The sequence below is a fragment of the Girardinichthys multiradiatus genome, chromosome 20 (genome assembly GCF_021462225.1).
Source record: "Girardinichthys multiradiatus isolate DD_20200921_A chromosome 20, DD_fGirMul_XY1, whole genome shotgun sequence".
Lineage (NCBI taxonomy): Eukaryota > Metazoa > Chordata > Actinopteri > Cyprinodontiformes > Goodeidae > Girardinichthys > Girardinichthys multiradiatus.
Window position 1 is genome coordinate 30,861,545 of NC_061812.1, and position 22,673 is coordinate 30,884,217.

Genomic DNA, 22,673 nt, shown 5'->3' on the forward strand with positions numbered 1-22,673 from the left:
TTATTGTTTTTTTTATTAATTTTGATTGTGGAAAAATAAGAGCTTAATAAATCTGAGTAAAATCTCTTTAAACCTGTTGGTGAATGTTTTATATGTAATCTGGGCTTATTAACAAGTTGCTAGAGTAATGAAACAGTGCAATAATGAAGCGTCAACAAAAACAAGTGATTAGTGTGTTTTGTGACAGTCGCGTGGGAGGTACTGGGCAGGCGTGCAGATAGAGATCTGTTGTTTTGTCCTGTGAATTGTATCTGAGGGAGTGACATGCTGCAGTTGGGTCGTCTCCCTTTCTTTGAAACTCTACAGCGTAACAAACAGGCTTTCCTTTCCTGAACAGAAAAGCTGAACATCAGCAGAGTGCAGGACAGAGGGGATGAAGGACCGGCAGGCGGCTGAAGGGGAGGAAAATCTATTGCCGTTTCACACAACAGTTTGGGAGGAGATCAACTTCAATTCGAGGTTCTCTAATAACTTATTAAAGATAATTTTGCTAGTGGTGTCACTGCCATTTAAAATGTCTTATACTCTTGCACACATAAATTGATTTGGACATTGTTATAAAACAGAAAACAAATAAAGAGCAAAGGGTGTGATAAGAATTAGCAGGTGGATCTTTAATATTCGGATAAACATTTGTTTAAAGTTGATTTTTTGTATTATCTTGTTTTGCAGCTGCAAAATCTCACATTGAAAATTTAAGAGAAATCCAACCTTTTATTTGCAGTAGATAAGATAAACTGCATGTTAATATTTTTTTTCATTTTTAGTTACTGTTGGCAGAAATGTTGGCACCCTTAATCCCTTTAAATAGATCGCTTTCTAGCAGCCTGTCAAGTAATCTGTGACTTTCTGTTTCCCTGCCTGGTGTATAAATATCAAGTGAAACAGGCCGATTTCTTTTAGACATTCTCCATTGAGCGGGACAGAGACTGATATTTATCTTGCCACACAGTCAGCAGGATGGTGAACTGAAAACATATCCAAAGCTCGAAGTATTGTGAGAAGAAAAAGCCTTTTCTATCCATCACAACTGCGAGAGCATCACATACCCTGTACTTCCCATCCTCTCTCCTTGTGTACTTCCCTCTGGACTAGTGGTCTTCCTTCTAAGTTCTTTATTGTTAGGTTTGATATCAACTGCATTATTGTATCCTCATTTGTAAGTCTGCCAAATTCAGTGGACCAAATTTACCAGAGGAGCCAGGGTGGGGGCAGTGTTTTTTCAAGGGGGCACAGAACAAAAAAATAAAACAAAGAAACAGGGCAATATTTCATTGTTTAATAGATTAAGTGAGCCTCTCTGGCTCGAGAGCTGCAGGTAGAAGACCCCTGACCAAGCAGATACTGTGATCATGCCTCAAAACGGCTGAAGCTAAAAGTCAAACACCTTCATTTTAATTCATTGTAAAACTGTAGAGACAAAAAATTCAATTGGACCAATCAGTTAAGGTTTCTGTCCCAGCGCATGTCATCATAAGAAAGTGATTTAGTCGGATGTCATCAGTAGAGGGGCCATGATAGGGGCCTGGACCAGTTGGCCCCTCCCTAGAACCGCCTATAGCCAAACGCATAAGCAAATAAGCAATCTCTACTGCAGCAGTGTGCTTTGATCTCATAACACTAAAAGTAATATTTTCAGCAAGAAATATTACAGGTGGGTTTGACCTGAAGCAAAGAGTGACTTATGAAGAAAAGCACCACATACCAACTGTTAGGTACAGTGGAGGATCTTTAATACTGTGGGCTGTTTGTCTTTGAAAAACACAGGAAAACCTTGTTTAGAGTATGTGACAATATAACTCTCTGAAATACCTGGAAATACTTGACATATACAGGTCCTTCTCAAAATATTAGCATATTGTGATAAAGTTCATTATTTTCCATAATGTCATGATGAAAATTTAACATTCATATATTTTAGATTCATTGCACACTAACTGAAATATTTCAGGTCTTTTATTGTCTTAATACGGATGGTTTTGGCATACAGCTCATGAAAACCCAAAATTCCTATCTCACAAAATTAGCATATCATTAAAAGGGTCTCTAAACGAGCTATGAACCTAATCATCTGAATCAACGAGTTAACTCTAAACACCTGCAAAAGATACCTGAGGCCTTTAAAACTCCCAGCCTGGTTCATCACTCAAAACCCCAATCATGGGTAAGACTGCCGACCTGACTGCTGTCCAGAAGGCCACTATTGACACCCTCAAGCAAGAGGGTAAGACACAGAAAGACATTTCTGAACGAATAGGCTGTTCCCAGAGTGCTGTATCAAGGCACCTCAGTGGGAAGTCTGTGGGAAGAAAAAAGTGTGGCAGAAAACGCTGCACAACGAGAAGAGGTGACCGGACCCTGAGGAAGATTGTGGAGAAGCAGTGGACTGAGTCTGCAGTAGAAACATCCAGAGCCACCGTGCACAGGCATGTGCAGGAAATGGGCTACAGGTGCCGCATTCCCCAGGTCAAGCCACTTTTGAACCAGAAACAGCGGCAGAAGCGCCTGACCTGGGCTACAGAGAAGCAGCACTGGACTGTTGCTCAGTGGTCCAAAGTACTTTTTTTAGATGAAAGCAAATTCTGCATGTCATTTGGAAATCAAGGTGCCAGAGTCTGGAGGAACACTGGGGAGAAGGAAATGCCAAAATGCCAGAAGTCCAGTGTCAAGTACCCACAGTCAGTGATGGTCTGGGGTGCCGTGTCAGCTGCTGGTGTTGGTCCACTGTGTTTTATCAAGGACAGGGTCAATGCAGCTAGCTATCAGGAGATTTTGGAGCACTTCATGCTTCCATCTGCTGAAAAGCTTTATGGAGATGAAGATTTCACTTTTCAGCACAACCTGGCACCTGCTCACAGTGCCAAAACCACTGGTAAATGGTTTACTGGCCATGGTATCAGTGTGCTCAATTGGCCTGCCAACTCTCCTGACCTGAACCCCATAGAGAATCTGTGGGATATTGTGAAGAGAACGTTGAGAGACTCAAGACCCAACACTCTGGATGAGCTAAAGGCCGCTATCGAAGCATCCTGGGCCTCCATAAGACCTCAGCAGTGCCACAGGCTGATTGCCTCCATGCCACGCCGCATTGAAGCAGTCATTTCTGCCAAAGGATTCCCGACCAAGTATTGAGTGCATAACTGTACATGATTATTTGAAGGTTGACGTTTTTTGTATTAAAAACACTTTTCTTTTATTGGTCGGATGAAATATGCTAATTTTGTGAGATAGGAATTTTGGGTTTTCATGAACTGTATGCCAAAATCATCCGTATTAAGACAATAAAAGACCTGAAATATTTCAGTTAGTGTGCAATGAATCTAAAATATATGAATGTTAAATTTTCATCATGACTTTATGGAAAATAATAAACTTTATCACAATATGCTAATATTTTGAGAAGGACCTGTATTAGAAAGAAAATAGGTCATCATCAGATCTTTTAGCAAGATAATTACTAGAAACATGTCGGTCTCCAGGCCTGCATCTTATAGGAAACCTGTTGGAGATGAGCTGAAGAGAAGACTTGGAGAGAGACTGTGTGAAGATAAAGGGTTCAAGATCCCACCTCTGTATGCTTCAACCTTGGTAAATATAATAGGAAAACACTTCATTGTATAATAAGTACAAATAAATGCTCCACTGGGGATTTTGTTAAAAGCAACTACTTCCTGACACTCTGAATTTATATGCTCAAATAAAAAGCTGGAAGAATTTCAGCGCAAAATTATGCAACTGCATTAAAAGCTGCATTTCTTTTAGGGCTTTTTACACAACTTAACAGGAAAGTCAATAAGTACAACAATTTCACTGCACGGTAAAGTCACTACTGAGTTTAAGCATGTTTCAAATGAGGCATCCTCATAAGGCAGGTCTCTTTGATTTATTTCTCTCCCAGAAGAATCATTAATAAAATCTGGTAAAAACATGGTAATACTGAACATTAATGCATTAGTTAAAGAAAAAGCTGCACTATGTATGTTTAAAGTTTAATTGCACTTACAAACACATTAAAACAATACGGTTTGCTGTAACAAGTGCCTTCTTTAAATATCCAGCATAAACCCATTTATAAATTAAATCATTGCTCTCCATTCGGTCACTTATCAAGCTGTCCTTTCTGTTACTCCTCGGCTCTTTTAGACGCCCTGTAGATATTATTATTTTGATAGTCATCACGTTGCACAAGCTCCACGTTAAATCTGCTTGGTAGCTGGTCCTCGTAGAAACTCTGGGTCTGGTGCTCTCTGCGCATTTTGGATGAGAGATACGCCACGGCTCCGTTTTTGCACAAATGAGCCAGTGTCTCCACCAGCAGAGGGTATGTCTCTGGGAGGTAGACGATGTCCGCACAGAGCACCAGATCCCAGTCAGAGGGGAAGGTTAGGTGGTCCTCCCCCCAGCACAGAGGGAGCACAACGGGACGGGCAGAAAGCCAGCCGTTGGGGGGGATGTTAGCAAAGACGTTTCCCTGAAGCTGTGGGAGAACCAGAGGGAGGTCTGTAAGGGTCACCTCTGCACCTGAAAGACGATACGTCATATTACATAAAAATAGAAGCTCTGAGAACATGTCTTAATTCTTTATTGTCGTTTAGGTTGTGAAACACAGAAGATGCTGAAGAAATAACAGACTGATGAGTGTATGGAGCAAATAAAAAGGGTTTTATGCCTGTAATTGAGTTCCTGGAAGAACTGAGGTGCTGGTCGTGTTCGATCAGTTCGATTAGACAGTCAAACAGACCGTTCCTTTTCTGTTCTGTTTTCACAGTAACATAAATGAAGATGACAGACATACAAACAACGCTGTCATCTAGGTTAAACAGAAAATCAAGATTTGATTGAGAGAATAAATAAAACTTTCATATTGTATGTTTTTCACATACAGCCAACATAAATTCCTATTTATGTTTCAACTGATCCCTAATAAGATCAGTTTTATGTCTGTATGTGGTTAGCGCAAATTCAAAAGATAATATAATATAAAAGTAATGAAGAGTAAGATAGGATCTCTGTCACACAGACAGAGAGGACAGTCATCTCTAACTCGGAAACAAATTCCAGTTTAACTAATAACTTCATCTTTCTATCGTTAATTTCCGGTATAGTACAATGTGAAATTAGCCCAACTATTGAAGCTTAGATATAGCACGTCTGGTTAATAGTTTTTTGCTACCTGCCAACAGTTTGTAGTAAATATTTTCCTTTCATGTGGAGTGAGTCCATATGGAAGAATGTCGAGGCAATCAAAGGATAATTTAGGATCCAACATCAAGTTGATTTTAGTGGCCATCTCTTTCCAGTATGGGGACTGTTGCAGTGAGTCCTAGAAGATGTGGAACAGAACTGAAAATTTGCTAGTCCATTGTCTTTGTCAATATCCCAGTTTTTATTGATGAGATATGAAGAATCTTTTTTCCAAATAAATCTTCTCCATGATTCTATTTTAGATATATGTATATAGCCAATCATTTTGAGTAGACATGCTACTTTTTAAATGAGCTCTTTTTTACTAAGGATTATAAGTAATGTTATAAGCCTGGTTATTTAAGGTACTTCCAGTGGTTTAATATTTCCTTTGCTTGCTCTGCCTTTTGGTTTTTAAACACAGGCTTTGGATTGCAGTTGGGTTTTTAAAATTGCACTTTTTATTATGGCTTATTTTGATTTTTTTTAAATCTTATTTGACCTGTCTTACCATTTTAATTTTAATCATTTTATGCATTGTGGCCACTACAGCAGATTGGTTTAGAAAAGCTGTTTTCTTGTACGTGTAGGTGTCTAGTTAATTTTATAGATGCAAAATGAATAGAACAGCGCAGCATCAATGTGTGAAACATTGGAATTGCAAAGGACTGCCTGGATGCAATATTTTGTACCTTGTTACATTTCTGGTGCCATGCATTAAAACTCTGCTTGCCAATAATATATTTGGCCTCCAAGATGGAATTTCATTGTAAAAAGAGAGAAGAAAACAAAAAAAGAAAGTAGAGGTGGTTCAATAGGTGGCTAAAGTGTGATGACCTTAACTGATATCGTTATTGCAACATTCAACTATAATTTCTCAAAGTCATGTTTTCCTAAAGTCAGCCAGCCCTAGTTTATTTCTTAGATGGACTCTACTGTAGTACACTGCCACTTACTGGGCAGTCAGTGCTGGTTTCCAAAAGAAATTCTTCAAACCCACATGGCCCGAGGGTCAGCTGGAAATGCAGAGAAACACATGAATATCTAGCAAGCTCATATATATTATGAGACCATTAACAACTAAGGACAAATATAACTGTGAAAATGTTGAAGTTTTCAATTTTATGAGAAGGAAACGGCAGCCAATCATCTCTTAATTAAAACCGATGCCATGCATCACCGGCTTTGTTTTAACTGGCAATTCCTACCTTTAAAATCAGCAGTAACAAAAAAGCAAAAAAAGTTATTTTTTTGCAGGTTTTTTCACCTGTGTCAGTTACATTTAGTGTCTAAAGTGTGTTACATGGAAAAAAGACCAGCAGGGAAGGTTGTGGAGCTGATGTCTAAGTTCAAATGATTATAATCTGGTGACAAGAATGTTTCTCCAAAAAGAAAGGAATAGGATACAGTAGATGTGGCAGCAGTGGAGCTGAGGATGCTGACGCTCCTTAAGCAGCTCAAGATGAGGAAAGCAAGGATTAGCCACCTGAAAGACCTCCAAGACAAAAAATATCTAAGAAGCTCAAAAAGAATCTGCTTCAATAGGTGGGCCTATTTCATGTCCCTTAGTAGTACTCACAGGTTGCTGTAATTAGGTTGTATATCACGCAGTTCGATGAAAACTCAGTTCCCCTTTGTCCAATGCTATGAACATTACTTGTGTTGTTTCTGTAGAAATGCTCATAGTTAAACTACATATTTTGATTAGAAGTCAAGGTGAAGAGCTGAAGGAGAGAAGGCAGAGCAGCATGTGGGTAAAAGGCAACAAATCAGGAAAAAGTTTAGTTTCTCATCATTACACAAAAAATATATTAGAAAGTATGAAAAATATGAGGTATTAATTTTCCAAATTCATATTTAAAATCTAAATGCTTGTCTATCTGTGAAGAAAGGAGACAAACTATTCACACAGAATGTGTTTAAAAATGTGAATTTCATTTTTATATGTCTAAAATCTGAGTGAGGTTATCATATTTCATGCATGAGAGTTAAGTACATCTGAATATATAAAACATGCAATTTTATTTTTGTAGATGAATTTCGTAATGAGACGAATCTTGAAGGCGCTTTGTATTTAATGATTGATAAATGCTGACATGAATGAATGAATGCATGCATGAACAACATAATTAATGAAATTAATGGATGAATGAATGCATGAATGAATGACATAATTAATGAAACGAATAAATGAATGCATAAATAAATAAATGAATGATTGAATGCATACATGAATTAAATAATTAATGAGACGAATGCATAAATTAATTAATGAATGCATGCATGCATGAATGAAATCATTAAACGAATGAATGCATTCATAAATAAACGAACGAATGAATAAATATGTGTATGAATAAACTAGTGAATCGATGAAATAATGAATTAATGCATGCAATAACTAAGTAATGCATGAACGCATGAATGAATGAACTCCAACTTACCCAGACGAGCAGCCAAAATACCGACCACCCCAGTCCCTGCTCCCAGCTCTATGATGCGCCTTCCTCTCAGCTCCACTGACTGGTCCTCCAAGTAACGGCATAGATGCAACGCCTGTGCACACACACATTATCACACAACAACCCTAACCGTGATACAAAAAGTTACAGCATCCGCTCTTACAGCTTCCCAGACCGGAGCAGCCACGCCGAGGTTGGCCCCGAAGAGCTGTTTTATCCGGAGCTCCTCACCCATCAGCGTGTACACAACCTCCTGGGAAAACGTCTCGGTGAACAGGCAGTCTTCATCGACAGGGAACGGGTCGTCGTCTTCATCCTCAGCATAAATCATGATTTAAGCTTGATAAACTGCGATTTTATTTTTAAGAGTCAAAAGGTGACACTTCTTCCAGGTCAAGCTAGCTAGTGCGGTGGTCTGCAATGATTTTACACATTTATTGTAAAAAGAGGGAGTTTATTCATATTTCAATGTTGAATGTATTTACCTTCCTTTGGTGTTCACTCATAAGGAGGTGATGCAACAAGCAAAATAACTTTCAGCTTTTACTTTGAAAGGAATCAAATGCCCCTTTCGTTTCCGGGTAAGAAAAAACACGAATTATGAACATAATCCAGCTTTAGTAAAATGTAAAGCCTTGATTTTTAATTCAGTTTTTCGCCCAGAAAGGTTTAATGAAGCTACGTTGCAACTTTTATAGGAACTGTTCCTTAAGGTTCCCTGAAAGGTGGTTAAAACTTTCATAATGTGACATTTAGGGAACGTCCCTTAAAAAGGTACCACTATGGTCGGTTGCAGCTTTCACAAATTTACTTTTGTTCCCTAAAATTCCCTGATAGGTAGTTGCAGCACTCACAGTGCAACATTTTAAAAATGACAATAAAATAGTCCCTGAAGTGGTTACTACCCTATAAGCCCATTTCCACCACTGATGTAAAAAAAAACAACAAAAAAACACTTTTGTATCATAATTATGACTTAGCTATTTCATAATAATGATAGTATCTCATAATTATGACTACAATGTGATTTTAAGGAAATGTACCCTTAAAGTTCCTTAAAGGTTTGAAAGCTTGTAAGATGTGACCATCTTTGAACATTGGTTAAAGGTTTCCTGAATTGGTTAATGGTTCAGAAAGTTACTGTCTGGAGATCGGCACCAAATATTCTCTAAAGGTTATAAACTCGAATCCCCAGAGCTACACGTTTCAAGCGTCTGCAGAGTTTCCCTTTATGGAGCCGTAGACGTTTTCCTGTAGAAAGTCACCAATAATTAAAAAGCAAATAAACTTCATGTAACCATGATAAACTGAACCTTAACCGATTAAATATACTGGTAACTGTTGTATTTTTGCTGTCTTTAATATCCACTTTGTGATTATTGGTTCCTTGTGTTCACATCCTGTTGCAATGCTGCCGTTCAGAACACACAGAACACATTTCAGCTTTTTTCTTAAAAAAACAAAACAAACAAAAAAAAGTGTTCTCCTCAACTGTTTCACTTCAAAAACAAAAACATACATGTAGTACCACAAATACCATTTTGTCCATCACAAACAAAACTCCACAACGACGACACAGATGACTAGACAGTTGTGTGAAGTGTAGCGTTAAATACAGATTATAAAGCTCTCTATCATTTAAGTTTCTCAGTCTTTCAAAGAGAAAACAACATAAGTTTTTGCAACACACCCAAATAAAGTGTCCAAACTGAAACCAACAATAATAAAAATCATAATCGTAAGGCCATCTCCAAACGACTGCCTGCGTTGGACAACATCACAGTTTTCAGTTCAGTGGAGTGGGTTTATTTTAAACATACTCTACTCGGTGTACAGTAAATCTACAGGAAACACCTCTGGATTATTTGAAGGTATCAGAAAATAAATAATTCTTTATATCATACAAGCAACAGTAGTATAACCTCCATAACACACCCCCCAGGCCTCAATATGTGCAAACTGCAAGAGTTTAAAAAGGTAGCACTTTATGCATGGCCAATGGAATATAAAAACCAGTGTTTTTACAATGAGCACTTCATTCCAAGTGTAGCGAGTGTGAAAGAAGACTAAAAGCCATGTTAAAGTGGAGCCACTTCAATAAAGTAGGTGGCTAATAAACCACAAGAATATTTTTGGTACTAAAAAGCGTTTCTAATCAACCCAAATACAATTTTTTACATTTCTAAGAGGTCAAATACTGAGATGTAAATATAAGGCAGATCTGAAAATGTATTTGTTATTACACCTAATGTGTTGTTTTTGACTTCCTTCTGGTCCCCCGCAGAAACTGAATGTCTGAATAATTTTAGGCAGAAGTCACTGATCTTCATCACAATCTGTGCTTCGAGTTTCAGCAGAAAAGGCTCCACTTTAGCAGTTTAACATGGGTACTTCAACAACAAAAGGGGTTTTCCTTTCGTTAAGACACAGATATGTCTGCATGGACGGGGCTTCATGCTTAACCAGACTGAAGATGGCTTCTTTCATTCAACAGCAGCTGGAAAACCAAACCGCTCCAAATGCACTTGGAGGGATGTTGAATTCTACTTGATGGTTTCAAGCCAAATCGAGAAGAGTCCAAGTCCAAACATATACACAACAAACACTCAAACAGACAGACACAAAGCCAGAGGAATGATTCATTTGAACTTTGTTCCAAAAAGAATAATAATTAGAACAAGGACTATGACAAAAAGGATCAAAATGACCAGCATCTTCCTGTTTTTCTTCTGATACTGCTCCGCCTGCAATGAAAAGAGGAACAAACATCAGTTCAATTAATCAAGAAAAATTCATCATGAGAAGTCAGATCCTGAGGGTAATTAACAAATGAAAATCACATGTTCTAGGTCTGCCTTCAGTTCCTGATTGTTATTCTGGTATCTTTGAAAATTTAAATACTGAAAGATTATATATTGACATTTAACACTTAAATTATCAAAGTTCCTAAACTATTAAAGTCATTTCCACTAAGCTCCAACAGCAGGTTAGAGCACTCTGATGATCTTACTCATAAAACACAACCAACTTTTCCCCCAAATCTGCTTCCTTACAGTGTAAACTTTTAATCTTAAGAGAAATGAGAACCATGTTTGGGTTCAGCTGATCACTTGTCTTTGCGTTGGGGCTTTGTTCCATTTTAATCTCATTGGTCGGCTCACAATTAATCTACTGCAGCTGAAAACAAACATGAACACAAACCATCCTGCTGTTGCCGTTTTAACACGTTCAACAAGAAATTACAGACAAATTGTTTCTGTCAGAGCTGGCAAAGTTTTATCAGCACTAACAGCACTTTTTATTTTCCTGTGAAACAAAAACATAAAATGCACTTTGACTAACTAAAAGGTGCACATATGTGGTTCATCTCAAAGGGCGAACAAAGTCAAGGTGAGGTCAGTGTACACACTGTCAAGTATGGGGGTGGCAGCATCATGGTAAGGGACAGTTTTACTTCCTGGGGGGTGCAATCCACAACGTGGGTAGAAAAATTAAGAAGGAAGAATACCTCTTGATTGTTTAACTTCATTTCAAATCAACAGCTAGATAGTTGTGCCTTGCACACAAGAACACCTCCAAATATGTTTTGGGAATGGATAAACCAGGCCTGTCTGTTTTAGATGTGTCCCTGCCCCAAACCAGATGCATTAAAGACTGAATTATGTCCTAAGAATGTCTTCAAGTTCTGCAGAGGCTTTGTGCCAGTGGAACATCTAAAACATACAGGAAACAGGCTCTTGAGTACAAGTTGACCACCCCTGCTCTATTGAAAATGTATGGACTGTGCTTAAAGAAATGAATAAATAAATCAGACCCATACTGTGAAAGCGACCAATTTAAATGAGCTCCATCAATTCTGCCACCCAAACTGGTCAACTGTCCAGTGAGAAGCTTGGTTTCTCTTAACAATCGAGCTTTTCTTCAACGTTATAGTTTCTGGTTTTTCCTTTAGCTCTTATCAGCAGATTATGGTTTTGACCAATTCCCTCTTTTATCCAAAGGACTATAACACACGAGAAACAAGTGTGCAGCAAGCTTTTTGACAGAGACAGTGTTTTTGAATCGAAAAGCAAACCATGGATTATTTATGCATGAAAACATGCCTCCCTAAATTTTATTAAACTAAAAAAAAAGTGTAAAAGTGCATACTTTTGGATCATGCATTTGCAGGATGAAAATGGTGAAATTGATCTATTTCATTATGGATCTTCTCTGATTACCGATCAAAGCAGGTGGAAGGAAACTATTTGTATCCAATTTTTCTGCAGCTTGTGAAGCGACATTTATCCACCATAAATTCAAACGTCCTAAGCCATCTGTTGGATATAACCATTTAAGTTGTTTGTTTTATTGTTATTAAAGTTAGAAAAAATGGTTTAGATGCATCATTAAAGACCAAAATCTATAAGGCAGTCCTGAAAACACTGATTGCAGTCAGAATATTAAGACATACAGAAAAGAGCTTATTCTATTTACTTTTTGTAACTGTTTCATGCCATCTTCTGTTTTTACACAGGCCTGCTCCACATTGAAGTCAATTCTGTCCAGAACAGTTCCCTTAGAGAAAAACAAATGTTTTTATCAGAACAAGGAAAATTACAAACTGCTTGAGTTGCACATTATTTTGTACATATAAACCTAATATTTGTAACTATTTAAAAATATTATTAACTCTTCTCCTTTTACGTACCTGCTCCACCACCATTCCTGCCAAGTCTCGGAAAATCTCATTCAGATCCGAGATGGACTGCACTATTTGTCGGATCTCTCTCTCCCGTTCCTCCACTAAAACTGTGTTCTGCTCCACCAGCATTAACTGATCATCTGTGAACCCCTGTGAATTCAAGATTAAAACACACCGTTACAAATAAACACAGAAAACCTTAGGAAACAACTTTTATATCTGAGCAGCAATGCTGTCTAATCTCACTCAGTTCATCTGAACAAAAGCCTGTCACCTTGTCATACAAAGCTAAATCTTCATCCTCTTCCATTAAAGGCCCAGAGTCAAAAAAGTGCTTCGATCGCTCCTCCCGATTCTTTATACCTGGTACAGAAACATGTACATGATTAAAAACAGCAAAATGAAAGAAACACAATCTAAGATGGAGCTATAAACAGCTTGAGGAGAATAAAAACTTTTTTCAACCCCCCAACATCAGTTCTTACGTTTTAAATAGCTGGACTGCGTGTGCCTGAAGTTGATGGACAGGTCCTGCAGGCTCTGTGCGAGGGACGACACCACGTTCACCAACAGCTTCTCCTCCTGCGCGGTGCAGTGGCCCCGGCGAGACTGCAGGCCCGTCACAGCTCGCTGGCATCGGTGGAACATCTGAGCAGAGGACAAGGTTAAGAGCTGTCACCTAAGAACCAATCCAACTAGAAACTGCCTGGTTTTTATTTCACATTTTTAGCCTGTTATTTAATACAAATTATGGTCATGTTCAGTTTTAAGTCAATGATTTAAAAGCATTTCTGTTTTATTAATATCTCGGAGTTTTTCGCTACCGTTCAACAACATAATGATAGTTTTATAAAAGTAGAAATAAAGGAAATAAATGAAAATTACACAAACAAATGTATAATAAATAAAAATAAACTAATTTTTACTTTTACAAAGCTGAATAATTACAAATATACTGACATCTTGCTCCTTTAATAAAAGTCAGATAAGACCAGTCAAAGCAACATGTCAACCAGCAATGATTTTCAAATTGCAAAGAACTAAAAAATGTAAAGGGGAGAATTATGTATGTTCATATTTCTGCATAATACTTTTAAGTCAAATTTAGCTGCAATTGTTCAGTCACTTTCCTCCATTCAACATACTTCAAGTCATATTTTGGCAAATATGACTTAGGCTAACGAAATTTAGGTTGAAAATCACAGCTAAATAGACAAAATAGGAAATAAAACCAAGCATACAATGCCAGATAAATACTCAAGCTCGTATAAAGCCGCAGCGAGATGCTACACTAAATAAATATCTTTTACTGTTTTTATTTTTTGATTTATTATGACAATGATAAACTACATGATTATGCTTACATGCCTCCAAAAGTACAAGTATTGTTGGGTCTGTTGCTTTTTTTTCCCTCCACTTTTGGTTCATGATTGTGAGCACTACTTAACGTAGCTGGTGTCCTGAAGTAGCCTATTCAGTAATGGGTACATTGCTCTTTCTTGATTTTGTTTGTTTTTTCAGGACCGGTAATTCTGTTCGTGGGTCTTGGTGCCGAGTAATCTCAGCCATAAAATCTATTGCCAGGAAAAAACTGCAAAGGATTTTTAAACACTTTTTTATCATCACTTTCATTGTTATCTGAAAAAATTTCTAGATAACCTTTTAAGTACATGTTGCCCATCCCTAGTGGCGAGAGATCAGAATCAGCCAATTTTTCCTCGCTCAGCGATAACCAGATTAAATACAGAAAAATCTGATTTTTTTTTCTTCTACTTATTAGTTCTACAGATTATCAGGAAAACATGCAAAATGCAAGAATGTCGTGATGACGAAATGACGAGCAGCAAACAAGTCGTGTGTTTATTGTATATGTAGTGCCCCGGATACAGGGTGGTCTTTACAGCTACTGGAAGACAGTGATTATTTACAATCCAACAACATGGTTTTATTGAAAAAGTTGCATCTGGGAAACGCTGCTGTTTTGGCAAAGAAACAACGTATTGTAAATATTTTTTTTAATCCACTGGAAAATCTTAACGACAACCCAATACATTTTCTGCTGCATTAAGCAAGCATCAAAACATATTACTGGCATAGAGAGCCTGAATGCATGGTACCCTTGCCATAATGATATCGCATAAAGTCATACTGTAGAAAATATACATTTTCAATATTTTGTGTATGAGTACTATTTAATAACTGCATCAAAACCAATAACTCTCGTCATTTCCAGTCTATAATGCATCAACAAGAGGGGCTTTAATACAGTTTCTGAGAACAAATTGGAAAATGGTGCATCAAATGTTTTAATGCATAAATGGGAATACTGTTATAATTTTATTGAGATTCGTCAATTTGCGGATCAGACCCCAGAAGAGCTAAAAACAGCATCGGAAAGCCTGATTGGTGCATGTTTAGTTACAAGGGAATTTCTGGAGGAATTTCTGACAAACACAGAAGATAGGAGAGGCAGCCAAACTGAGATCGCCTCACGGGAGAAAAGGATCTCATCAAGTTATAGGAGGCATAAACTACGGAGTCTCATTTGAATACTAATAAATGTGTGTATGGTCATCTAATAGTTCCCAGCAAAGCAATTCCAAACAGCGTCGGAACCAGATAAAAAGACCCATTTTGATCTTATGGCAACATCAGTTACTGAATGCACCTGTGTAATCTCCTGAGTTGTGATCTCTATAGCGTGCTCTTCCTCGCTGCTGTCATCCAGGGTGGGACGGTTCATGTGCTTGTCGTGAAGCAAGGCCAGGTCCTTCATCTTCTGCCGAATCCGTGTGATTTCGTACTGGATCTGATAGATCAGCAGCCAAAAAAACATTAATACTGCGTGTTTCATTTTTGAAGACTTGTCCAAAATTGAATGTCGATTCACTCACTGCATCTTCAGCTAATGATCTGATTTACCTCGTCAACACCATCTATCCATTTGGGAGGAAGCTTCTTTGTGACCCCGATAGCAGCTTCTGGATCCAGACTGATCCCAGAGACCAGAGCCATTCGGTCATCAGCCAACTGGGAAAAAACGGGCATAATTATATGAAAATGTTTCTTATAACAACATAACAGTGGGATGATTGTGATGGCGCTCTATTTTAGATTTCCACCACTATTTACTTAACTCTACGATGAAGGAAAACAACAGTACCTCATCAAGCTCCTAATGCATTTGTCAGATAGCAGAGCAGAGCGTTTCCATCCAGCAAAGATAAGCAAAAAGAGAGAAAGGCAGATGTAAAAGACTGAAACCTCAGGAAATAAAACACCAAATACCAAAGAAAAGGTTTTCTGTCTACGGTCAGTAATATATTTGCATTATTAGCTCTAGCAGCTTATATTAGTTCCTTACAATGTACAAATGTTTGTTACGCATATCAGAAATAAATCACCAGATTCATGTAAGATAACGACGAGCCCCCCATACAGCAAGTAAGAAAAAATAAATAAATAAATCACATACACCTTGAAAAAGTATTCTTACTTTTTTACATTGTATAATTTTACCATATTACAACAACAAACATATTATACAACATAATTCTATCGGTAAGAAAAATACTCGGTTTTCTATTCCTCAAAACATTTTTTCCCCAAAAACTGCAGTAAGCATTTGTATTTAACCCCCCTGACTTAATTCTCTGCAGAACCATCTTTAACTGCAGTTACAGCTGCAAGTCTTTTTCAGTTTTTCTCGTCTACAGATTATTGTCCATTCTTCTTTGCAAAATAGCTCAAGCTCAGACAGAATGGAGAGTGGCAGTTAACAACTATTTTCAATTCTTGCTACAGATTTTGAATTGGATTTAAGTCTGGACTTTGACTGGGCCACTCCAACATATGAGAATACGTGTATGTAAACCATTCCATTGTAGCTCTGGCTGTATGTTTAGTGTTATCCTGCTTTAGGGTGAACCTCGGCCCCAGTCTCAACTCTTCTGCAGCCTCAAACAGGTTTTCTTCCAGGATTACCATGCCTTTAACCCCATCCATCTTCCTACATGCCCCCAGCATGATGCTGCCACCACCAGCTTTCATTCCGCAGTGTTTAACATTCACCACAAACAGCATTTTGCAAGGTCAGAAAATGTATTTTCAGCCTTAACTGATGAGACCAAACCTTCTTTCACATGTTTGCAGTTTCTTCTACATTGCATATGGTAAACTGCAGATTGGTGAAGGACACGACCACAACAGTAGTCCTCCTGACAATGGGTTTTCCCACGTGAGCTGTGGATCTCTGCAGCTCCTCCACAGTTACCGCCGTTCCCCTTAGGTTTCTCAAATTAATGCTCTCCTTGTCTTGGTGTATTTCCAGTTGTGCCATGGCCCATTTTCAAATGATGGATTCAGCAGTGTGCTTAGTGTTGGTCTGTCACATAAAATCCAAATAAAATACACTGATGTTTATGGTTAAATCGTGACAAAATGTTAAAAATGTTTAAAGCATATGAATACTTGGTCAAGGCACTGTAATTTAGACAGCAGTTACCAATAAAGAGGAGTTAAACATCGTATTTTTTAAGTTACATTAAAACAAATTTGAAAATATGTCAAAGATTTTAATTTACTATCACCAACGAAAAATGACCAATCAACTTCAAAGAACAAAGTGTTAGTTGCTGTTAGGAGAAACTTGACTATTTTATTTAAAGTTCAACCCTCTACGCTCTCATGTAAACGCCACTGGTGAATTAAATGTTCATCTTCTTATTTAGATACATATTTTAATGATTTTGGCCTTCAAATGTGTTTATTTTAGGCAGCTAGCGAAAATTAGAATACCATCGAAACACCTGGATCAGACACGTCAGATTATAAACACTTTGCTTCACTGCTGATGGGAAACCCTGATCCTTAACTGTTTCTGTAGTAGGTGTGAGTTTACAGCTGAGCAGGTATGTGGTTAAAATGTTCACATCAGGGTGAGATTAGCTGCACCTGACACTTCCTACAGCTTAGAGAGTATCTCCGGGAATAATAAGAGGAATGGTTGGCTACCTTTAGTTCTGCAGAGGTTTCAACACGAACCAGTAGATAAACATCAGGATTTATAATATAGGCTAAAAACATTTTTTAATGGATAAACATTCTAGACTTATATTGGCCTGGGAATGGACCTCATCACATCAGATGATCAACAATAAATGCAGTTTTCATGTCAGGCAGGAAAAGAATGTGAACTATTCCCTGTTTAGGCTTCCTGGTAATCTGATACAAAGCTCTGTCTGTTTTATCTCTATGGGTTTTCATGATGGGGGTTAGCCTTTTTGGAAAAACAGAAGCTTGGAAAGAAAGATCTCAGATAAAGGTGTTTGAATTCTATTAGAGCTCCTCTGGGGGACACAAAGAGTCTTTGAGTAATTTTGAGTAATTTTGAATATCCTTCTAGTTGTTTGAACTCATTTTGCACCTATGTGGGAGTTTTGTTTCCCCCCCCCCCCCCACACCATGTGGTGCCTTGTCTCTCACAGTGCCTCGGAAAAGTATTCATACCCCCTGAATATTTTCAAGTGGTGGTATCACATTACAACCATAACCTTCGATGTATTGTATCTTACGTTATAGACCACAACACAGTGCAAAATTGTGAAATGGAAGGTAGTGGTACATTATTTACAAAAGGTTTTCCAGATACGGTGTGTAATTTAATCTCAACATAAATGCGGGTGTTCTCTGAAGGCCTCAGAGGTTTATTAGAAAACGTTAAAGAACAAGTTGCATCATAAAGATCGAGGAACACAGCAGGGATAAGGTTGTGGAGATGTTTCAAAAAGAGTTTTTTTTTTAAATACCCCAAGCTTTGCGTATCTCACAGAAAATCTTTTGTTCGTTATCTGAAAGGGATGAGTATGGCACAACTCCAAACCTACCAAGACATGAACTGACAGGCTGTGCAAGGAGAGCATTAGCCAAGAGACCCAAAGTTACTCTGGAGGAGGTGCACAGATCCAGAGCTCATGTAGGAAAACGATTAGTCTAACACTCAAAAAATCAGGTCTTTATAAAAGAGTGGAAAGAATAATGCAATTTTTGAAGGAAAGCAATAAGACATGGTCCTTTCAGTTTGCCACAAGCCATATAGAAGACACAACAAACATTGTAGAAGGTGTTTAGGTCAGATGAAAAAAAAAGTGTGGCAGAAACATTACACAACGCCGCACCCAGTCAAACATTGTAAAAGCAGCATGATGCTGAGGGGAAGCTTTGTTTAAGGGTAATCCTTGTAAGAAAACCTGTTGGCAGCTATAAAAGACAGAGGTACACTTTATGTACTTTTTCCTCCAGTAAACGGGTATGCACATTGGCCATTATAGAAAATACTTTGGAGTTTGTTGTACCCTGACAAAAAGTAAAAAAAGTTCAAAGGGTGTGAAAACTTATCTTCAAGTCTGAATATTAAACCTAGTATTGGTTCTTTTACTTAATGAACGATACAAGAAAATAACAGTGCTAATCCAAAACGTCTTAGAGTCAAAGAGGAAATCAGCTACAGTCTAATTCAATTACAGGTCATAGCAACGAGTTGGACCTAGACTACAGCACAGATCTTCCAGAGGAACACATGTAAACACGTTTGAACTCTTTATAGTAATAAAACTAACTTAAATATAGTGTTAAAAACAGACTTTAGCGCTGAGTAATCTTAACAAATGTCATTGTTATAGTTTTTAGCTGCGATTTAGCTCCTGAGGGCAATAAAACACCCTCGCATAGTCCTCCTTCACCTTATGGACTCTCATCCATCAGTCCTGAGGTGAAACAGGGGCCACATCAGCACTGACAGCGCACAGTCCGTTCAAATTTAACTCACAGGATCTACTACTACCCAGGTAGATCTAGCTACGAGGACTCAGCGACTAACTACATGCAAACACACACAGTAAAATGTCAAAACGATGCAGAGCACTCACCGCAGCATTGCTACGTGTACTCAGACGGGGCTCGTATGTACTCACTTGCTCAGCCAATATCTGCCGGTTTTGGATTGCATTGTTCCGCATTAACAAGAAGGCATCGGTCAGACGCCGAGTGGCCATGACTACCTTTTGTTGAACTCTGAGTTAACAGAGGACAAACTGACTGCGGATCAGCCGATGATTTGGTAAATTATGTCCAATGACGCGCTGTTAGCTTTAGCTTTACCTGCGATGAATGAGGGAAAACTTGCGATTTCAACAAAATTGTGGATATCAAATCTCTCCGATCATGCTGAACTGTCAAGCTTCTTTAACATTAAAGTTCAATGTTAAGAGAAGGACCAGAGGTTTCAAGGAAATTTGGGATTTGTGGTCAAATTAGAAACGGCGGCTCCTCTTTCAGGGAACTAAGGAAGTGGGAGTACGTCAACACGTAAACACCTGCGTTAAACGCGTCTTCTTCTACCTGTACAATCATCTGCACTACCCTGATATATCGCCCCCTAGTGCCTCATTCAATTTGTTTTCCTTTTTAAGGCAGCTAAATTTTTTCACCTTCAGGTTTAAAAACCATCGTATCTTTTCCTTACGGGTAAATATTGAGACATGACAGCCGGTTAAAACAGTTTTGTGAAACTGTAAAAACAATGTAAAAATGCTTGGCCATTAAAATATGAACAACAGCATTTCTATTTTAGCTATTTTTATATTAATTATATGTTTCATGTCTTATTTGGAGTACTTATCTTTCCTTTTTTTAAGCTCTTGAACTAAGTTGTTGGTGATCTAATAAATAGACATTTAATTAAACTTTTTTGGTTTTCTTTACAAGATAAAGACAACCAAATAATGTTTGTTTTTTTATTGACCAAATACTAAAACTAACACTGATTGGGTACCTCTAATCCCATAGCTTTATTATGTATCAGTTTTTCAAGGATGACAAACAAAGTTTGTACAAGAGGTTGCATTTTTAAACAAAATATCATTGAATTAATAATATTTTAACAGTTAAGACACTTGTTGTGGTCTTATTTTTTTATGTTAGTCTATTTTACTGTTGTGAATAGCTGTAAAACAATAACAAAAATGTTAATGCATTTTTAATAAAAAAAAAACAACTATTGTTTATATTATTAATTAAGATAAGGGCATTGCATTAGTAAACCCCATAAGGCCAGGTTTATCATTTCTGATTGCTCTAATTCTTTAACAAAGTTGGTATTTTCCTCAAAATCCTAAACCTACAGGTCCTTCTCAAAATATTAGCATATTGTGATGAAGTTCATTATTTTCCATAATGTAATGATGAAAATTTAACATTCATATATTTTAGATTCATTGCACACTAACTGAAATATTTCAGGTCTTTTATTGTCTTAATACGGATGATTGTGGCATACAGCTCATGAAAACCCAAAATTCCTATCTCACAAAATTTGCATATTTCATCAATAAAAGAAAAGTGTTTTTAATACAAAAAACGTCAACCTTCAAATAATCATGTACAGTTATGCACTCAATACTTGGTCGGGAATCCTTTTGCAGAAATGACTGCTTCAATGCGGCGTGGTATGGAGGCAATCAGCCTGTGGCACTGCTGAGGTCTTAATGGAGGCCCAGGATGCTTCGATAGCGGCCTTTAGCTCATCCAGAGTGTTGGGTCTTGAGTCTCTCAACGTTCTCTTCACAATATCCCACAGATTCTCTATGGGGTTCAGGTCAGGAGAGTTGGCAGGCCAATTGAGCACAGTGATACCATGGTCAGTAAACCATTTACCAGTGGTTTTGGCACTGTGAGCAGGTGCCAGGTCGTGCTGAAAAATGAAATCTTCATCTCCATAAAGCTTTTCAGCAGATGGAAGCATGAAGTGCTCCAAAATCTCCTGATAGCTAGCTGCATTGACCCGGCCCTTGATAAAACACAGTGGACCAACACCAGCAGCTGACACGGCACCCCAGACCATCACTGACTGTGGGTACTTGACACTGGACTTCTGGCATTTTGGCATTTCCTTCTCCCCAGTCTTCCTCCAGACTCTGGCACCTTGATTTCCGAATGACATGCAGAATTTGCTTTCATCCGAAAAAAGTACTTTGGACCACTGAGCAACAGTCCAGTGCTGCTTCTCTGTAGCCCAGGTCAGGCGCTTCTGCCGCTGTTTCTGGTTCAAAAGTGGCTTGACCTGGGGAATGCGGCACCTGTAGCCCATTTCCTGCACACACCTGTGCACGGTGGCTCTGGATGTTTCTAGTCCAGACTCAGTCCACTGCTTCCGCAGGTCCCCCAAGGTCTGGAATCGGCCCTTCTCCACAATCTTCCTCAGGGTCTGGTCACCTCTTCTCGTTGTGCAGCGTTTTCTGCCACACTTTTTCCTTCCCACAGACTTCCCACTGAGGAGCCTTGATACAGCACTCTGGGAACAGCCTATTCGTACAGAAATTTATTTCTGTGTCTTACCTTCTTGCTTGAGGGTGTCAATTGTGGTCTTCTGGACAGCAGTCAGGTCGGCAGTCTTACCCATGATTGGGGTTTTGAGTGATGAACCAGGCTGGGAGTTTTAAAGGCCTCAGGAATCTTTTGCAGGTGTTTAGAGTTAACTCGTTGATTCAGATGATTAGGTTCATAGCTCGTTTAGAGACCCTTTTAATGATATGCTAATTTTGTGAGATAGGAATTTTGGGTTTTCATGAGCTGTATGCCAAAATCATCCGTATTAAGACAATAAAAGACCTGAAATATTTCAGTTAGTGTGCAATGAATCTAAAATATATGAATGTTAAATTTTCATCATGACATTGTGGAAAATAATGAACTTTATCACAATATGCTAATATTTTGAGAAGGACCTGTATTTTATGCCCTCTGGTAGAGTAATACTGTACAGTAATAAGTAATCTAATTTAAAAATCCAAACTTAACTGGACACAACTGGTTTCAAAAAATGATTTATTTCCAGTCATACAACAAAAAATACTTAAAAAAAACTGGTGAAAATGTGTCTGTCAATGATAATTCAATATTCAGATTGCCTACAAACATGAGAAGCACAGATGATGCCCGCTATGGCATAGTGCACCTGGTGCCTAAACAACTGAAGAACCCCTAGACTTATGCAACTGCCCTATTCACTGTAAATACAAATGACTGCATCTCTAATACACAAAACAACTACATGTTTAAATTCTCTGATGATACAGCCATTCTCTGCCTCGTCTCAGATTCACCAGATTCAATAACCTACAGACAGCAGATCCAACATTTTGTCCAGTGGTGCGAGACACATTTCTTGATTTTTAATGTCCAAAAAAATCAGTACATGATCGTTAGTGGGAGACCACTTACCATTGGTCATCTATAATCACAGTATTGCCCAGGTGGATTCATACAACTACCTCGGAATACAAATA

The 22,673-nt window shown here is 38.1% G+C and overlaps 2 protein-coding genes across 4 annotated transcripts; both read right to left on the reverse strand.

Moving 5' to 3' along the window:
- Nucleotides 1-3,868: 3,868 nt before the first annotated feature.
- Nucleotides 3,869-8,842, reverse strand: LOC124857278 (EEF1A lysine methyltransferase 3-like). The gene is made up of 3 exons (XM_047348480.1): nt 7,810-8,842; nt 7,629-7,740; nt 3,869-4,521 (listed from the first exon to the last, which is right to left on the reverse strand). Exons 1-3 carry the CDS (start codon nt 7,975-7,977, stop codon nt 4,124-4,126), a joined length of 678 nt encoding a protein of 225 aa, XP_047204436.1. The 5' UTR covers nt 7,978-8,842; the 3' UTR covers nt 3,869-4,123.
- Nucleotides 8,843-8,987: 145 nt separating this feature from the next.
- On the reverse strand, nt 8,988-19,710 carry stx16 (syntaxin 16). 3 transcript variants are annotated; one of them, XM_047348476.1, is made up of 9 exons: nt 19,257-19,710; nt 15,494-15,505; nt 15,253-15,360; nt 14,999-15,139; nt 12,816-12,978; nt 12,605-12,693; nt 12,337-12,480; nt 12,123-12,203; nt 8,988-10,390 (listed from the first exon to the last, which is right to left on the reverse strand). In XM_047348476.1, the coding sequence occupies exons 1-9, from the start codon at nt 19,380-19,382 to the stop codon at nt 10,286-10,288; spliced, it is 969 nt and encodes a 322-aa protein (XP_047204432.1). In that variant the 5' UTR covers nt 19,383-19,710; the 3' UTR covers nt 8,988-10,285. The 3 variants fall into 3 exon arrangements, with proteins under 3 accessions (XP_047204432.1, XP_047204434.1, XP_047204435.1); XM_047348478.1 differs by having other exon boundaries at nt 19,302-19,709; XM_047348479.1 differs by lacking the exon at nt 15,494-15,505 and having other exon boundaries at nt 19,302-19,710.
- Between the last annotated feature and the right edge of the window lie 2,963 nt (nt 19,711-22,673).